This window comes from Eublepharis macularius, chromosome 2 (assembly GCF_028583425.1).
Source record: "Eublepharis macularius isolate TG4126 chromosome 2, MPM_Emac_v1.0, whole genome shotgun sequence".
NCBI lineage: Eukaryota > Metazoa > Chordata > Lepidosauria > Squamata > Eublepharidae > Eublepharis > Eublepharis macularius.
Window position 1 is genome coordinate 6,963,472 of NC_072791.1, and position 18,879 is coordinate 6,982,350.

The 18,879-nt window shown below is 45.0% G+C and overlaps 1 protein-coding gene across 1 annotated transcript; it reads right to left on the reverse strand.

The window, feature by feature from the left end:
* Window positions 1-1,510: 1,510 nt before the first annotated feature.
* On the reverse strand, window positions 1,511-17,772 carry CGRRF1 (cell growth regulator with ring finger domain 1). Its single transcript, XM_054972183.1, has 6 exons — window positions 17,613-17,772; window positions 14,072-14,211; window positions 10,998-11,175; window positions 7,733-7,880; window positions 5,299-5,406; window positions 1,511-2,341 (listed from the first exon to the last, which is right to left on the reverse strand). The coding sequence occupies exons 1-6, from the start codon at window positions 17,714-17,716 to the stop codon at window positions 2,048-2,050; spliced, it is 972 nt and encodes a 323-aa protein (XP_054828158.1). The 5' UTR covers window positions 17,717-17,772; the 3' UTR covers window positions 1,511-2,047.
* Window positions 17,773-18,879: the final 1,107 nt, after the last annotated feature.

The following is an 18,879-nucleotide window of genomic DNA, read 5'->3' on the forward strand; positions in this document are numbered from 1 at the left end:
CCTGGAAAATGTCGTTGGTCTTTGAGGTGCGCCTGGACTGACTGCAAACTAACACAGCTACCCACCTAAAGATAAACTGATAGTCAACCAAGTGCTATACTGAACATTGGTTACTTTGCAGAAATGTTCAGCATTCAAACTAAGAAGTAGGAGGCCTAGGAAGATTTCTCCAGAAAATTATAAAAAAACCCATCCAATTAAAAAAAAAACAAAGCTGGAAAACTGTCCCAATTAATTGGCACACCTGCGCTCTGATTTTGAAAGAAATATGCTACAGAAGTTAAGAGATTTGGATCAAGGTGGAAGCCAAGATGAAAGATACTTAAAACACCAACTGCCATAGCAGTTGTTAGGACCTCCATAAAGCTAGAACAACAATAACGGGCTGGCTATTGGACCCTATATGGACTCTTTGTATTTGGAATGTTGGAGACTGGACTTAAGAAATTAGTATGCATTAGTTCCTTTGTAGCTTATACCTTGATGTTAAATGGGTTCTGATATAGCATATGGTGATATGGATTTAAATTGCATAACCAATACATAAATTTGTGATACCTACTATTAGACAGAGACTGCATAAGCTGTATGTGGGATTTTGCACATACATTCACTGAAAACTGTCTGGGAAAATACACCTTTTGTGCCAAGGCAAACTCAAAAGAGAGCGAAGAGGGCTGAAGGGTAGCCACCGAGCAGCTTCACCTGATGCGGCCTTCGCTTCACTGTGGCTCAGAAGGCACCTGAACAAGATGGTGGGAGCGCCATGAATTTAATCGCCAGAAGGGTTTTTTAAATGCTAACAGCAACCACAGGAGGGACTGATTCAGATCAAGGCTGTGACTCCAGGGATGGCAGGTATCTGTGTGCATTAGCACTCCTTTCCCCCTGTGCTGCTTTCCCAATGCAAACTGCAATATACTACTGCTACTACCTGCGCTCATATGTCACTCTTCTAGACAGATTAGTGCCTCAACCGGAGCAGTGAACAAGTTAGTGTTATTCTTATCCCCACAATACAGCTGGGGCGCTGGGGCTGGGAGGAGTGGCTTACCCAAGGCCACCTACTGAGCTCGTGGCAGGAGTGGGATTCGAACCAGTAGAGTGCTGATTCGCAGCCAAACCACTTAATCCCAATATACAGCATCTGTATTGCTCCCTCGTGGAATAGTGGAGGGGAGGGATCTCTGCTGGGAAAACAACAAGAAGGAAAGAGATAAGCCCTGTCCCGCTCTTCAAAGCATCCTGGTCTGCCAAGCCTCCTCTCCCCTGTAGCTGCTACCGACAAAATAAGAGCAGCACTGCAATTAGATCCACCCCCAGCCCCCTGCACACCTAGTCTGGCCCTTCAGATGTTGCAGCTCACTCTCAGATGTGGCAGCCGTTGCAGATGGGACTCCTTGAGGCCCTGATCCACTCAAGCGTTCCCATGCATAAAGGGCATAGGACTCCCGGAAAACAGCCGATGCATCCACTCCACTCCGATCCAAGTTTAAAACGTACAGAGACTCACTGAAGAACTACAAATAAAACTTTCATATATTATTTTTCCCCACCTTTCATTTTTCCTTTTACTAGAGTTCGCAAAGAGCAGGAGTTTGGGCTGGAATTCAGGCTACGCTCACGTTACGCGTTAAATTTTTAAAAAATAAATAAGAACACCACGTTACTTCTCATTTGTACTGGTAGATTCTACCTGCACCGGTTTGTTGAATTCGATGCCTTCATACAACTATCCAAGAAGGCTGCTTGTGTGTGTGTGTGCATGCATCCCAGTGTGCGTACATGTCCCCTTCGATCAGGGTTGAACACAATGCATATGCAACAGCCACCCTTTTGCATCGCTCCAGCAGGCCGCAGGAGTGCGGTTTTCTTTCCAAATTCATCATTCGCCGAAGGCTGCTTCAAGGCCTAGTGAAGAACTGCCAAAACTCGACCTCAAGTGGAAGGGGAGAAGCAAGGAGGAATGCCTTAGATAATATCCCAGCCACTCCACCGGGAAGCTCACTCTCCAGTTCTACACCGCAGGGTCCCCCTTTTCTCGCCCTCACTCCTTTTGGCTGTGCAGCGGAAAGGACTCTCTGACAAACTGCCGGCACATCGGGCACTGCTGGAAATACTTCACACATTCGTCGCACAAGCAGGTGTGCCTGCAGGGGAGGAGCACCCAGTTGACGGCCCTGTTCTGGCAGACAATGCAGTCTTTGCTGTTCTCGTCCACTGGCTCCGGGTCATCCTCGGCCAGCCCGGCCTTCTCGAGCAGGACGCGATCCTCGGTTCTCTCTCCGGAGGGAGGGTGGCTAGAAGGAGGGCTGATGCTGTTGGCAGACATGAAGAGTTGCTGGGGGGCGGGGGGGGGAGGAGAAAGCAAAAGGTAAAGCCAGTGACAGTGGGCACCTGTGACCCAAAATAAAAGGCACAGGAAGGGACATTCCATCCTCTCTTTTTGTGCTTTTAATGGGCAAGAAATGGGGTTAACGGCACACAACACGGTCCTGAGAAAATTGCAATAGAAGATCTTCCTTAGAGGCAACGTTATGGAACCTTCCGGTGCTTGCTTCAAAAGACACTGTTAGCTCTACCTTCTTTCCTCCAGTAGCTTCCTTCTAATATGGATTCCCCCATCAGATCCAGGGGTGGTTACGTAACTCAGAACCCCGCCTATCATTTAAGACCAACACGCATTTCCTAGTCCTCGCCACTGAGATGCATCACAGAGGAAAATAGAAGAGTCCAGTAGCACCTTTAAGACTAACCAACTTTATTGTAGCATAAGCTTTCCAGAACCACAGCTCTCTTCATCATATGCACTGTCAGCTTTCAAGAACCACAGCTCTCTTCGTCAGATGCATCGTCAGCTTTTGAGAAGCACAGCTCTCTTTGTCAGATGCATCGTCAGCTTTTGAGAAGCACAGCTCTCTTTGTCAGATGCATCGTTAGCTTTCGAGAAGCACAGCTCTCTTCGTCAGATGCATCGTCAGCTTTCGAGAAGCACAGCTCTCTTCATCACATGCATCGTCAGCTTTCGAGAACTACAGCTCTCTTTGTTACATGTATTGTCAGCTTTCAAGAACCACAGCTCTCTTCGTCAGATGGATCGTAAGCTTTCAAGAACCACAGCTCTCTTCGTCAGATGGATCGTCAGCTTTCGAGAACCACAGCTCTCTTCGTCACATGCATTGTCAGATGCATCGTAGCTTATGCTACAATAAAGCTGGTTAGTCTTAAAGGTGCTACTGGACTCTTTACTGTTTTGCAACTACAGACTAACACGGCTAACTCCTCTGGATCTATTACAGAGGAAGATACACCTTTTGCTGAAGACTTTGTGGGAGATGAAATCTGTTCATCAAAAACCCCAGGGTCCCCATCGGAATGTTCTTGATCTCATCTAGGGCCCTGCCCTGATTTCCTTTAAAAAACTGGATTATTTTTGATAAGTGTCCCTCAACTACTATAGAGCAAGATTCGAGTCCAGTCACATCTTAAAGACCCACAAGATTTTTAAGGGTATAAGCTCCCTTCAGGAGCTGGACGCTCGGAAGTTTAATCCCTGGAAACGTTGTTGGCCTTTAAAGTGCTGCTGCACTCAGATCTCGTTCTTCTCCTGCAAACTAACATCATTTCAGGTGGGTGGCCATCAACTACCAGGGGCAATGCGATTCTGAATACCGAGCTTCTGTGTGTGCTGTGGCTGAACAGAATCTATCTAATAAACCAAATTCTGTTAACTGTGAATGTGGCGTCCGCACTTACTCTGATAACAGTGAGGTTACAAGTTTGGCTTCTTTGGTTTATGGACGTTTGGTTTTCAGCATCTTGAAAACCAGAGGAGCCGCAACAAAGCGCATGATTTTCACACAGAAGGCTTCCTACTTTTAACAAGATATCGGGGCTTAAGATTGGTTAAGGGAGGTGGTGCTTATTCAGTGGGAGGACACTTGCTTTGCGTGAAGAGGTTCAATCCTACACTCGGCAGTTAAAAGGACCTCATGGAGCTGGTGGTGGGGAAGACAATTCTCCGCCTGAGAATCTGAAAATCCACTGCCAGTCAGAGCAGATGATACAGAGCTAGGGGGTCTGACTCAGAATTTTAAAAGATTAGGAATTTTGTGTCCAGGGGACCGTGGGAAAGGAGAGGGAGCAGGACAAAGGCCTGTAAACCCTCAGGGTGTCAGGGTCATGGCCCCTGCCATAAGCCAGGCTTCATGGTCAGCCCCTGCTGTGCTTAAGACTTAATGTTGGGGTTTGATGTTCATCGACATGCTGTGTAAAATCTTGTGTACAAGTTCCTGTTAGCGGACGCTATTTCTTCTCTACAAGCAGGCAGAGGAACTATGTTGAACTTTCACTAAGAAAAGAACCGTTACCATAGATACATAACCTTGCATTCCAGGATATCTCTAGTGTAGCTAAATTCCTTTCCGTATTCGTTATAGGTAGAAGAGGGGGCAGGGAGGGGGGAATGGGGCAGTGCTTAAATGTCTATATATGTTGGGTATTCCTAACAATGAACGCTTTGGGATGCTGAACTGGGGATCTTCAATAAATCTTTAACTCATGAAGTCTTGGACCCTTGCAGTGAAGTTATCGAGATTCAGCTGGCAGGTCCTTACAAAAAGGTGAGCAACAGATTAGAAAGGGGCACATGGAGGGGGGGAAATGTGTCCGGGAACCAGTGATGTGGGGTGAGGCTGGTTGGCCACCACCACTGAGTGAAGATGGCATCTTCTTGGGACTATGGCGGGCATGGGAGCACCAGGGAGGGGGTGGGCCATGGGGGCAGGTCCAGATACTGCGCTGGGCTTTAATGGAGGTACTCTGGAGGAGTCTCAAGTGGGTGGAGTGGGGCATAGCCAGGTTTGTGTGGCAAAGGTTGGGAAGAAGAGTGAAAGAAATCCCAGGACAGAGTGTGAAAGACTGATTAAGCGTTGTTTCTCACAATCCCCGCCTCCCTCTGAGAGAAGTTTGTGGCAAGATGGACCAATGGCCGCCCCCTAGTCTGGTGTGCTCTCTGCTACTCCAGATAGCCCAGGGCATGTCCACACCACCTACAGGCAGCTCCTTCTACCCTGTTCACCTTTGGGTCCGATAGAACCTTAAAAGGCCAACTTGATTTCCAAGGCACGAGTTTCCACGAGTCAAGTTTTGACTCTCGAAAACTCATACCTTGGAAACCTAGTTCATCTTTAAGGTGCCACCTGATCCAGATCTTGCTCTTTGACTGCAGACTAACACAGCTACGCACTGGAAACTTGGGTTGCTTTTGACAAGTAACCTGAACTAATTCAAGCTTACCTTTAAATCATGAAATTGACCTTGGTCCAAGAGGAGGTATTGATACAGTATTCTGCAGGAAAGTCGGTAACTGTCATCCGGAACATGAATTATGGATACCATAGAAATCTTTGGGAAGAAAAAGAGGTTTTTCTTTGAGCTTTCGCTTTCTATGCAGTATTATACACTCCTCAGAAAAAAAACTGCAATCGAGTCATTTAAACTGCTCCATGTTTTCGGCACTGAAATAAAAGAGCATTCTTTAAAATTCCACTTCAAACTAGCCACCGTTCACACCTTGCATGGATCATGGGCCATTTCTATACGGCTTACCTTTGCTCGGAACGACCCGGAACATCGCGCAAAAAATGCGGAAGATTGCATTTTCTCGCGCAAGATTTGCGTGACGTTATGCAACGTTGCGCAAATCTCGCGCGAGAAAACGTGATCTTCCACATTTTTTGCGTGATGTTCTGGGTCGTTCCGAGCAAAGGTAAGCCGTGTGGAAACGGCCTTCTTTAATCTTTCAAACGGTACCTCAATTTATACCCAGATTAAATCCATACTGTGGGAAATCTCCAGACACATTTTATACTGTATGTGCAACTCCATGCGCCAATACTAATATATCTAATTCTCAACATGGCCCTATCTATGGATACTTAAATCTGGAGATCGGAACCATGGACGGACAAGACAGATCTTTCTATAAATCTGAAAAAAGCACCGAGTTTTCAGCAAAATCTGAAATCTAAACAAAAAAACATGGCGAGGTGAACTTATTAACCAGATGGTTGTTGTGGATTTTCCAGGCTGTTTATTATTTTATTATTATTTTATTAACCAGAGTTCATCCTGGTTTAAATCTGCTTTTCCCCTGGTGACCGGAGAAGGCAAAAGCCAGTACCCCAACCAGGCATTTCCAAAGAATACGGCTTTATTTATTTAGGAGTTTTTTGTGTTGCTTTTTCAGAGTCCTGTTCATTTTCTTCTATTTACGTTTTTTAATGTCCGCCTTTCTCAACGAGACTCAAGGCAGATTACACAAAAGAGGGGTGGCGAGTCCCAACTCCCCTCTCCTGTTGTAGCCCACTGAGGGCCCCCCCTCCAGTCTTGATTCTGGGGTCAGCAGACCCTCAGGTTCAACATGGGGGCAAAGGTGCAGTGAAAGGTGGAATCAGAGTAAACCCCTGCCTCCAGCTGCTCTAAACTTAACTCTTCAAAATGTGAGACTGGATAGATGCCTGCCTTTGCCGAAGCAAATCAGGATCTGCAAATTTATGGACACGATATGATAAACATCTTAAGTACTCAAAGGGCTGTTATATAGAGGACAGTGTGAAGTTGTTTTCTATTGACCCAGAAGATCGGACCAGAACCAACGAGCTGAAATTAAATCAAAAGAGTTTTTGGTTAAATATTAGGAAGAACTTCCTGACAGTGAGAGTGGTCCCTCAGTGGAACAGGCCTCCTCGGGAGGTGGTGGGCTCTCCTTCTTTGGAGGTTTTTAAGCAGAGGCCAGATGGCCATCGGACAGCAATGCTGATTCTGTGAACCTGGGCAGATCACGAGGGGGAGGGCAGGAAGGGCTACATCAGGGCTTAGTTCTCGTGGCCCCTTCTTACACACCCAGGTTAATGTTGACCACCACTTTAGGGTCCGGAAGCAATTTTCCCCAGCCCAGTTTGGCTAGGGATCCTAACGGTAGTTTGCCATCTTCTGGGTATGGAGCAGGGGTCACTGGGGGTGTGTGGGGAGAGGTAGTTGTGAATGTCCTGCATTGTGTAGGGGGTTGGACTAGATGACCCTGGAGGCCCCTTCCAACCCTCTACTAGCAACAAAAACCTCTCGCAGTCTAACCCTGTGGGATGATTCAGACATGCACCATCCCTGTGCCTGCAAGATCCCCTCTGTGTGCTTGGAGTCTATCCAAGACTTCCAGCATAGCGTAAATCATAGCGTGCTGTAACATTCCCTCCAAACCAGCACAGTAAATCACAATCTTGGCTAGAAGGAGAATTTGCCAAACAGGAACTCACTGATTGACTAAAAGCGTACAAGGGAGGGAGGAAGATGTGAGCACAGGACGAGTTCACGAAGCACACAAGCCACAGCTAAATGTTATGCCTGAATCACATGACTGTGTAATCCTAAACAGAATTATTCCAGTCTAAACCCATTGAAATCAATGGGCTTAGACTGCAGTGACTCTATTTAGGATTACACTGAAAGATAATCGTTCCTAATAATTTGCAGTCCAACCCCTTCCAAGGGCTCCAGGCAGAACTGTGGCCTTGATGTGAATTAATCAATTCACAGACTAAGAGGAGCTAAAGCTACAGAACGAGAGAAAAGCAAGCATCCCACTCAATTCTGTCCAGTTGTCATTTTCCACACACACGCAGCTCTATGTGAATTGCCGTTTCACTACAAAAGAATATGAAAGATTACCTACAATGTCATATATTTCTCGGTCTTCTTCATCCGCTAAGGTCAGCAGCGCGACAAGTGGATACCGAGATCTGGGCACCGGGCCAAGCTCAGTTATTTGTGCCTCTGCTGGTAAAACGCAAGACTTCCCCAGTTTGTCGGTTTTCTTTATGCTTTGTTTAGGTCAAGGAACACGCCTGCAGCAGCTGCCAAGCAAGACAAATACCAAGGGGGCAACAAGAACCTTCCTGAACTTACTTGCACAGGAGAAAATGCTGCAGATACATGAAGGACCATCTCTTTTGGGTAGATGCACGGCCTCTCCCAAGGCCTAACTTGGCTCAGACAAGAGAGTTTTGTGCCTCCTTCATTTGTCCATGATTATAAATGTAAAAGCATAGAATTTAGAATCAGATGTACAATCCAGCTCCTAACAATCGGAATGACATTTGAAAAATATTTTAACACAACAGACTCGATTTGAAGTTCTGCTAACGATAAAGGCTTCTTCCGACTCGAGGCAACTGATTGTTCAGCCCTCCAGGTCAATTGGTTGGCTGCTGTACGAAACAGGTTGCCGAACTAGATGGACCACTGGTGTGATCCGGCAGGGCTCTTCTTATGTTCTGCCAGCGGAACACAACTTTTACTGAGCAAAAGCTCCTTGCACAGGAGGAAGTGTCTGCTGTGAGCTGAATGGAACCACCAGATCACCCCCAAGTTTGCTAACCATTCGGACTGAAAAAAGAGGATGGGATGGGCAGCATTTCCAGTAGCCAGGAGTCATGGCTTCATAAAAGCGCACAGCTCTTGGACCCTCTATGTCACTAATAAAAGCAGAATAATGTAAAAAAGCAGATAATACATTAGGGTTAGCAAATGCAAACCTACTTCTTGCCTAATTTGATCAAGTCAGAATTAAGCTTTTCTTTGTGCGGGGATCCTGTTTTTCGGGAACACAACTTAGATATTTTATATAGCAAACCGCTGGTCACTATTCAAGGGCTGACAGTATTCAAATGCCCTGTCCCACTTCCAAGCAGCTGGCTGAGCTAAGGTGGCTCCGCCGGGCTTTCCAACTTTCATCTCTGGACCAGCCACGTACCTTTCCATCTTGGCTTTTGAAAAATTTGAAAAAAGGAAAAAAGGAAAAAGCTGAAGAAGACACGTTATTTTGAGTCTTTAAAGACTTTTCCTGCTGTATTGCCGTCACACCCTCAGGTCCTCTTGTTTCTGTGTATTATGAATGATAAGATTGCTGGAAAATGTTGAAAAATGATATGAGAAACGATATGTAACATGACGTGATCGTGTATTATTGTTAAAATCACTTGAAAAGGTTTATAAACTGTTGCACTATAGTATTGTGGAATTTTCCTTCCCGATGGTCTTTTGACCACCTTTATTTAGTGACTGTAATCGGGAACAGCCTTATCTTTTGGCATTACTGTCCCACTTCCAAGCAGCTGGCTGAGCTAAGGTGGCTAGCCACATCTACAAGAACGTAAGAGAAGCCCGGCCGAATCAGACCGTTTAGTTCAACATCTCATTTCCGGAAGTGGCCGCTCAGATGCCCCAGGGAGTCTCGTAACAGGGTCTGCAGACAACTAGACCTCCCCTGCTGATTGCTCCCCAGCAACCAACCACCAGAGGCCTTTTACCTTTAAAGCTGGAGGCCCCATGTGGCTATGACGGCTAACAGCCGATAGAGCTATCCTTAAAAAAAGAGTATCCCCGACACACTTCCAAATCCATCCAAGCTAGTGACAGTTGCTACTTCTCAGGGCAGTTACATCCGCTACTCATTGGTTGTCAGGACAGCAAAACAGTGTGGGGAGACAGGACAGCCAACAGCGCATTGCTGCCCGCAGCCACAGAGGACTACGTTATACTCTGCTAACCAGCTGTTTAGTGAAGGAAGAACAAGAAGTCAAGAAAAAACAGGCAGAGAGAGGTGGCGGACGGCTGTCAAAGCGAACCCAAGCAGAAAAGAGAGGGCCACGGAAGAATCAGGAGAAGAAAGCACAATGTGCCATGACCAACTAGCCGCCTAAAGAATATGCCTGATATTTCTCATTATGAATATTAAACTTTCATTGTGATAACTGCCTAGGAGGATATCAGAAACGGGACGTGACTGCTAGCACACCCACCGCAGTTACACGTCATATCTGGAATAATATCCCCTCTTGGATTGAATAAACATTTTGTAAATATGGCATAACAGGATTATTTGACTACTTTGTCACTTGAGGCACTGTCACTTTACATCTATAAGCACTGGTCACTTTCTTACTGTTATTTATTGCACACAAGCATCTAGCACTTTATTGCAGTATTCCACTTTACTATTGTGTTCTTGTGACCGATATTGCTATTGTTTATTGATTGTTTGTATGTGACGTCTTCTGAGTTCTGTAATGTTATTTTGGCAGTCATTGCGTATGTAAAATGTTTGTAATATGAATATATGAAATTGAAGATTAACTACATGAGATGTCTTTCATTGATATTTATTAGATAGTCAAAGCTAACCCGGCTGGGACGAGGGTGATCCCCTGCCCACGGATGCACTAAGATTGCATATTCACTTGCATGTCCGTGGAGACAGCCCTTAGGTCCTATCTGTATTTCTACAAGTCAAACCCTGTTGCACTGTCTATTGGATGTCACATCCTGCTGATTGCATCTTCTTATTCTGCGTAATCTGCCTGGAGTACCAGTGAGAAAGGCAAATAACGGAAACAAATAAATAATATCTGACCAATCGGTACGCTGCAGACATCAAAGCAGCTCCGAAGAGTAATATTTTTCAAATAATTCAATTTTTTAAAAAAATTAACCACATGGATACCTGTACCTATGTACACCAAGCCTCTTGATGCCTCTCTTCCCTGATGTCATGAGAAATTGGCTGTACGTTCTCCACCTTCCTCTGCAGCCCCATATCTAGAAGCCTGGTTTGGAGGATTGACACACTGGGTACCAGGGCTTTTTTCCGGCAGGAACGCGGTGGAACGGAGTTCCAGAACCTCTTGAAAATGGTCACATGGCTGGTGGCCCCACCCCCTGATCTCCAGAAAGAGGGGAGTAGAGATTGCCTTCTGCGCCGCTTGGCGGCGCGGAGGGCAATCTCAACTCCGCTCTGTCTGGAGATCAGGGGGCAGGGCCACCAGCCATGTGACCATTTTCTCCGAGGGCAACCCATTGAGTTCCACCACCTCTTTTCCTAGAAAAAAAGCCCTGCTGGGTACCAAAGCTGAAGATGTGAAAACACAGCCAAAGGATACCGGTACTGCTGGCGGTAGAGATATTCATCCTGCACTGCATCCTCAAACGCCCGCGGAGTTTTGATTCGAAGGCAATAGGCATGTTTCTGTAGAGCTGCGTGCAGTTTTTGCACGCTGCAGCCCCAGTAGCACGTAAGGAGACAGTCTTCCAGGCAGTCCAGCACCAGAGCTACGCCGCCTAGGGAAAAAACTGAATGTGGGCACGGAGTCTGTGAAGAGGAGTTTTGCTGATGGGAAAGGTCAAAAGCAGACAAAAATGGTGCGTGTTTCTCCCATGATACCAAGTAAAAGAGCCGGCATCTTGCTGGGTGAATGTAGAGGATAAACCCTCAAATCCCAAATTCTTTTAAGTTTAGCAGTTTTGCTTCAAGTGATGGAAGCCTAATAAATGTTTAGAAACCAGCTTCACTTCAAAGCGTGTTGCCTCCTTGACTGGGGACTCAGCGTGTTCTAAACAGGATCAACGCCACCCCCTAAAGAAAAGACATTTCTCTGATGCTTCTCAAAGTGCGCTTGGCTTGTGACTTTGTTTTTTCTGCTTACATCCTAACTAGCAATGCTACTATATAGTCTAGTTGGTTAGTCTTAAAGGTGCTACTGGACTCTTTTCGATTTTGCTACTACAGACTAACACGGTTAACTCCTCTGGTACTGTATATTCTGTACCAGCGCATATAGAAAACGTGGATGGAGAGAAATTTCCCTCTCTCACAAAGCCAGGGTTTAAGGACAGCTGAGCTCAAAACCTTCTCTGCCAAAAAGCTACCTTCTGTGTGCCAAGCTAACCTACCTCATAGGGTTCTTGTAAAGATAAAACAAGAAGGGGGGAATCACGTAAATTAATAATAATAATATTTGATTCATATACCGCCCTTCGGGACAACTTAACGCCCACTCAGCACGGTTTACAAAGTATGTTATTATTATCCCCACAACAATCACCCCATGAGGTGGGTGGGGCTGAGAGAGCTCTGAGAGAGCTGTGACTCACCCCAGGTCACCCAGCTGGCTTCAAGCGGAGGAGTGAGGAATCAAACCTGGTTCTCCAGATTAAAGTCCTGCTGCTCTTAACCCCTACACTAAACTGGCTTCTTGGAGGGTGGGACAAAAAGTAGGAAGGTAGTTAGAATTAAGCCAGTGCAATATAGAGGTTAGAGTGGTGGACTAGGGAAAAGGCCCAGGTTCAAATTCCTACTCACTATGGCTCTCACTGGGTGACCTTGGGCCAGTCAACCCAAACCTAGATTATAGTGTTACTCCAAGCATAAAAAGGAGAAGAATGAACCACATACGCTGCTCTGAGCTATTTGGAGGAATGGTGGACTAGAAATGTGATAAATTAAAACAACAGCCCAATAACACTGATAGGCAATAAATGCAGGCCAGAAAAGAAAGTTCTTCTTCACTCAATGCATAATTAAGTTTCAGAATTTGCTGCCTCAGCGCAGGTAAAAAGGAAACGGTAGTCCCCTGTGCAAATACCGAGTCATTACTGACCCACGAGGGGACGTCGCATCACGTTTTCCTGGCAGACTTTTGTTATGGGGTGGTTTGCCATTGCCTTCCCCAGTCATCTACACTTTACCCCCAGAAAACTGGGTACTCATTTTACCGACCTCAGCTACCTGAACCCGGCTTCTGCCAGGATTGAACTCAGGTCTTGACCAGAGCTTCGGCTGCAGTACTGCGGCTTACCACTCTAAGCCACAGGGCCTGCTGGCTTTAAAAGAGAAATCAGAGAAATTGAGAGGCCAAAAGGTCTATTAGTCATGCTAACAAAACAGAACCTTCAGGTTCAAAGCAGTATACCTTTGAATTACTGTGTTGGGGTGGGGGAAGGAGTGAAATTGATGTGCTGCTTGTGAACTTCTTGGAAGGAAATCTGGGCCCACTGGGGAAAAACAGAATTTTGGACAAGGCACACTCCTTGTAGGGCTCTTCACATCACCATGTATTATCTAGTACTGCTTTTGTTCGCTCTTAGCTCTCCAGCCCCAAGGACAGGCATCCACGAAATTAGGAGAAGTTTTACATGGTGGCTCTTCCTTCTGTTGGTTTTGCAATACCCAAGTAACACTTAAGTTGCCCAGGATGCTCGTTAGCATTATAAAGTTGTTTCCCCTGCATGATGATTGTCAAGTCTATTATACCAAAAATGTAACAAAAGTTCAGCGGCACCTTAAAGGCTAACAACATTTATTTCAATAAGAGCTTCCACGAGTCACAGATCTGAAGAAATGAGCCACGACCCACGGAAGCAAACGTTGTTAGTCTTTAAAGCCCTTCACGGACTGGGACCTGCATACCTGCCTCTTCCATTACGTCCCCTGCAGGGTGTTGCGCTCTGCAGACAAGCAACTCCTGGTGGTCCCCGGCCCGAGGGACATCCGTCTGGCCTCAGCCAGGGCCAGGGCTTTTTCTGCCTTGGCCCCAGCCTGGTGGAACGCTCTCCCGCTGGAGATCCAGTCCCTGCGGGACCCGTTACAGTTTCTCAGGGCCTGTAAAACAGAGATGTTCCGCCGGGCCTTTGGCTGAGTGCCAGCATGTGTCCCCCTTCTTCCATCTAAGACCACCACTTTTTCTGGGGCTGCCCTCGGCCATCTGCTATGCCCGTATACGGACTCTCAATATTTGTCTAAATAGCCTACTCCTGGACTATTTTAATGATTTTTTAAAAATTATTGTTGATTTTACGTTTTTATGATTATAATGTATTTTTTAATGTTGTTAGCCGCCCTGAGCCCATCTGTGGGGAGGGCGGGGTATAAACTGAATAAAATAAATAAATAATAAATAAATAAGGTGCCACTGGACTGCTGTTTCATTTGCCTTTGAGTGATCAGACATCAAAATAAACAGAGCCAGACTGGTTTTTGAAAAGCCTGTTGTGTGAAAACACTTTCAGCTGACTGAATGGATCAGGGTAACTGAAGCGTTTTGGCAACTTTGATTTTGGTGGAGAGCCTCTATCAAGATCCATTCTGTTGGGAGACTCAGGGGCTGATACATTAGGAAGCAAAAGCAGCACTGTGCGTGTATGCATGTGCCTAGAATGAGAAAAACCAACCACTGACTTGCAAGTGAGGCCACTTCGGGGCTGGTGACTTCCAAACTGAACGGGTTCTTCACTTGCCGCATCTGCTTCTGACAAACTGTCGCACTCGATTCCGTTTCTTCGGAGTTTCTCAGTATCACAGGAACATCCCACCCAAACCTAAAACGTGGGACACAATCATGTTAATTTAGAGTTCCAAACGTGACGTTCTGATTAAACAAGAAGTCTGAACAAAACGCCTCTTCGACATTTATTTACATTACATTATTTATTTTAATAAAGAATTTTATTTAAAAGAAAAAAAGTATAGAGAAGTAAATGCATAGTAAAAAGATTATACAGAATATAGATTAGACATTAAAATTGAAACATACAATCTTATACAAACAATAAGTATGTAAGGAAAACATCTGTAATAGCTTGGGGAGTTAAACAGACAATAAAGCTTCTTTGTTCTAATAAAGAAGAACATTGCATACTTGACTACCCTTAGCGTAATACATAACATATCTCCTTCCCTCTCCGTCCGAGCTTCTGTATCAATTAATTATACCTAAATAATCAAAAAGATCCTTCCATTTTTTCCAGAACTCATTTAACGGTCTATTATGTAAATAGACAGTCAATTTAGCCATTATTTATTTATAACACTTTTATGCCACCGCTTCAGAGTTCTGCTTGAGGCAGCTTGCAATTTTTACATGCTACATTTTTATATTATTTTTCTTAAAAGCACAAAGTTGTTTACAAATTAATCAATAGTATATAGACACTACAGCAACCAAACACACATCAAAGTTCCATACAAAAAGAAGATGATGGTTGTTGTGGGTTTTCCGGGCTGTATTGCCGTGGTCTTGGCATTGTAGTTCCTGACGTTTCGCCAGCACCAAGAGACAGAGATCTCTCAGAGATCTCTCGACACTGAGAGATCTCTGTCTTTTGGTGGTACACCTCTGAAGATGCCAGCCACAGCTGCTGGCGAAACGTCAGGAACTACAGTGCCAAGACCACGGCAATACAGCCCGGAAAACCCACAACAACCGTCGTTCTCCGGCCGTGAAAGCCTTCGACAATACAAAAAGAAGATGGATGGAGTGGGGTGGGGTGGGGAGAACTTAATTCATTCGTTTTCCCATTTACCCTTTCTTGGCACCCCATGACATCTGGATTTCACTGTAATCAAGATGCATTCTTTTTCTTTTTTTGTTCCTTATCTTTCCCAACTCCTTTCCTCCCCTCTGTGTACACACTTTATTATTAATTTATTTATAGCCTTACTTGCCTCTGCACAGCAACCCTAGGCTTCCTTGGTGGTCTCTCACTCACACCCACAAAACAACACAAGCAGAAAATTGTCTAGGGCACAACTTCCCTTCAACAATGCAGAAAACAGATTCCAAAGGCAGAAGATGATGCAGCAAAAAGCAAGGCGCTAAATACAGCGGGGAGTATTTACCCACTGCCCTACCTCGCAGGGCTGTTGCAAGCATGACTGTAATATGATGAATGCTGAGTATTAGGTGGGTGGCCATGCAGATCTGCAATAGAACAGCAGGAGCGGAGTCCTGCTGCACCTTAGAGACCAACATCAGGATGTATGCGTTCAAGAGTCGGTGTTCCCTTCATCAGAATCAAGTAGGAAAGGGATAAAGGGAGCTTGAGTCTCAAAAGCTCATCCCCTGGAAATCTTGTTGGTCTCGAAAGTGCAGCTGGACTCAAATCCTTAAAACAAAGTAGCACACTTGCATATAAACGTATTTATTTATTTATGTCATTTATAGTCCGCCTTTCTCACAGAGACTTAAGGCCGTGAAAGCCTTCGACAATATATTGCAGATTATATAGGGTGAGATTAGTACAGTCAATGTCAAGGGCATTTCAATAAACAATACCATATGTTAAAGAAATACAAGTTTATAAAGATATGACATTAGCAAAAAACCAATACTTGGAGAAATGCTGAAACAGAACACAAGCGATTCTAGGTAGTACATAGGAGCACATACTTAAAGCAACACATAGGACATGCAGCAACATAGATGTGACTATTGTAATATACTATACATAGGTCTCCCATCTAAGTTGACTAGGAGACTCCATCAGGAGTCTGTCTGTAGCAGCAGAAAAGAGCAACCGTCCAGTAGCACCTATAAGACCAACAAAATTTGTGGTAGGGTAGGAACTTTTGTGAGTCATTGCTCACTTCTTCAGGTACTGCTAGAATGTGAGTTCATCTGCCATTACATCTTGGTGAGTGGAGTGATTTCAGACACTGAATGACAATAATAGGTAAATGACAATAGCTGGTGAATGAAGATGGACTCACATTCTAGCTGTATCTGAAGAAGTGAGCGGTGGTTCTCGAAAGCTTATGCTACAGGTGCATCTGACGAAGAGAGCTGTTGTTCTCGAAAGCTCATGCTACAGATGCATCTGACGAAGAGAGCTGTGGTTCTCGAAAGCTCATGCTACAGATGCATCTGACGAAGAGAGCTGTGCTTCTCGAAAGCTCATGCTACAGATGCATCTGACAAAGAGAGCTGTGCTTCTCGAAAGCTCATGCTACAGATGCATCTGATGAAGAGAGCTGTGGTTCTCGAAAGCTCATGCTACAGATGCATCTGACGAAGAGAGCTGTGCTTCTTGAAAGCTCATGCTACAGATGCATCTGACAAAGAGAGCTGTGCTTCTCGAAAGCTCATGCTACAGATGCATCTGACAAAGAGAGCTGTGGTTCTCGAAAGCTCATGCTACAGATGCATCTGACAAAGAGAGCTGTGCTTCTCGAAAGCTCATGCTACAGATGCATCTGACAAAGAGAGCTGGGCTTCTCGAAAGCTCATGCTACAGCTGCATCTGACAAAGAGAGCTGTGGTTCTCAAAAGCTTATGCGACTGATGCATCTGACAAAGAGAGCTATGCTTCTCAAAAGCTTATGCTACAATAAAGTTGGTTAGTCTTAAAGGTGTTACTGGACTCCCATCTTGCAGTCACCCCATTGGCTACCTATCAGTTACCCCACTCAGTTCAACAATACAAAAGCCTTGCTGGGTGCTCATGCTACAGATGCATCTGACAAAGAGAGCTGTGCTTCTCGAAAGCTCATGCTACAGATGCATCTGACAAAGAGAGCTGGGCTTCTCGAAAGCTCATGCTACAGCTGCATCTGACAAAGAGAGCTGTGGTTCTCAAAAGCTTATGCGACTGATGCATCTGACAAAGAGAGCTATGCTTCTCAAAAGCTTATGCTACAATAAAGTTGGTTAGTCTTAAAGGTGTTACTGGACTCCCATCTTGCAGTCACCCCATTGGCTACCTATCAGTTACCCCACTCAGTTCAACAATACAAAAGCCTTGCTGGGTGCTCCCCTCCCCCCACTCCTGGGCATACCCCCAACCCTGTTAGCCCCTCCCCTTCTGCCCAGCCCCCCTCCTAGTTCCTTGCTCTCCCCGGTGCACCCCCCCCATTCATCCCAATGCCTTGCTCGTACACCCTCCCCCCCCCCAAGCAGCCCCATTCATTTCCCTCTTGGCCTTCGCCCCCTCACCCCACTGACCATCCCAAGACCAGGCCGCTGGTGACCAAGAAGCAGACGAAGACCACGGCGATGTAGAACAGCGGCGAGTACTCGTAGAGCGTCACCAGGAACACGGCGGCCATCGGGGGGCAGCTCGGCGGAGGCCGCCGCAGGACACCGGTCTCCCCTCAGCCGGCTGCCTTTGTTATCGTCCCAGTGCGCCTGCGCCAAACGCGCGCATGCCCAGAAGCGGCCGGCGAAGCCAAGCCAATTCTTGTCCTGGTGCCCGAAGTTCCCTCCCCCCCTCCCAACTGTCAACTTTATGACAGTTGAACAATTTGAAGGAAAATTTAGAGAAATAATTCACAAAGCCCTTCACTCATGCTTGTAGTATGAATGAAGGGCTTTTGTATATAACTATATAAATGGATTTATATAAATATATAAAAATATATATTTATATAAATATATAATTATTTCTATATATTTATATAACTATAATTATATATTTATATATTTGTATAACTAATTGTGTGCTAAGTGCTCACAGTGGGGGTCTCCTCATCTCCCTTTCTTTTAAAAATTAATTAATTTTTAGTTTTTTAAAAAAGGATTTTTATTTTTAAACAATAAGTGAAACGTAAAAAATCAAACAATATACACATAAAATACAAGCCGAAAAACCATCGGAATAATGAAATTACACAATGTTTCCACTCTCCCCACTTAAGATTAGTATTACTATAAATTATTATTATTATTATTATTATTACTATTATTATTATTATTATTATTTATAAACCACCCATCCTCAGGGGCTCTGGACGGTGAACAACAGTTAAAATCAATAATAACGTTTTATATTTTATATTCAACATTATAGTTAATATTATTATGTTTAGTACGAAGCTGAAGTTGGTTCCCAGTTCCCAGTTCCTTATTCGCAGTTCCTTATTCCTTATTCGTTATTCGCAAAGCGGCAAAGCCAAAGAAAAATATTGTGGGAAACTGAAAAGCTACAACTCCAAAATGAAGTTTGCAGGGGCACATATTATACACCTCCATATTAATAAGACTCAGCACTCTAAGGGGACCTATACTGGGTCGTCCTACAAAACCCAGATCTTGAGTAAACAGCTTCAAAATAGGATGTCCCCAGAACAATTCAATAAGAAGAAAGGGGCGGCAGCTGCAGCAGAAAAAAACTTTTGATCACCCCAAATCACACAGATCTGAACTCCAGAGACTGTCCCCTACAAGAGGACATGTGCTGGTGCTGATCCAGTCTCTGGTTCTGGACCTAAGC

Coding starts and splice junctions, on each gene's coding strand:
- CGRRF1 (XM_054972183.1), bottom strand. CDS start 17,716: ATGGCCGCCGTGTTCCTGGTGACGCTCTACGAGTACTCGCCGCTGTTC. Junction 7,881..10,997: donor CTCTACCGCCAGCAGTACCG/GTATCCTTTGGC, acceptor ACCTAAACAAAG/CATAAAGAAAACCGACAAAC. Junction 5,407..7,732: donor ACCGAGAAATATATGACATT/GTAGGTAATCTT, acceptor TTCTTCCCAAAG/ATTTCTATGGTATCCATAAT.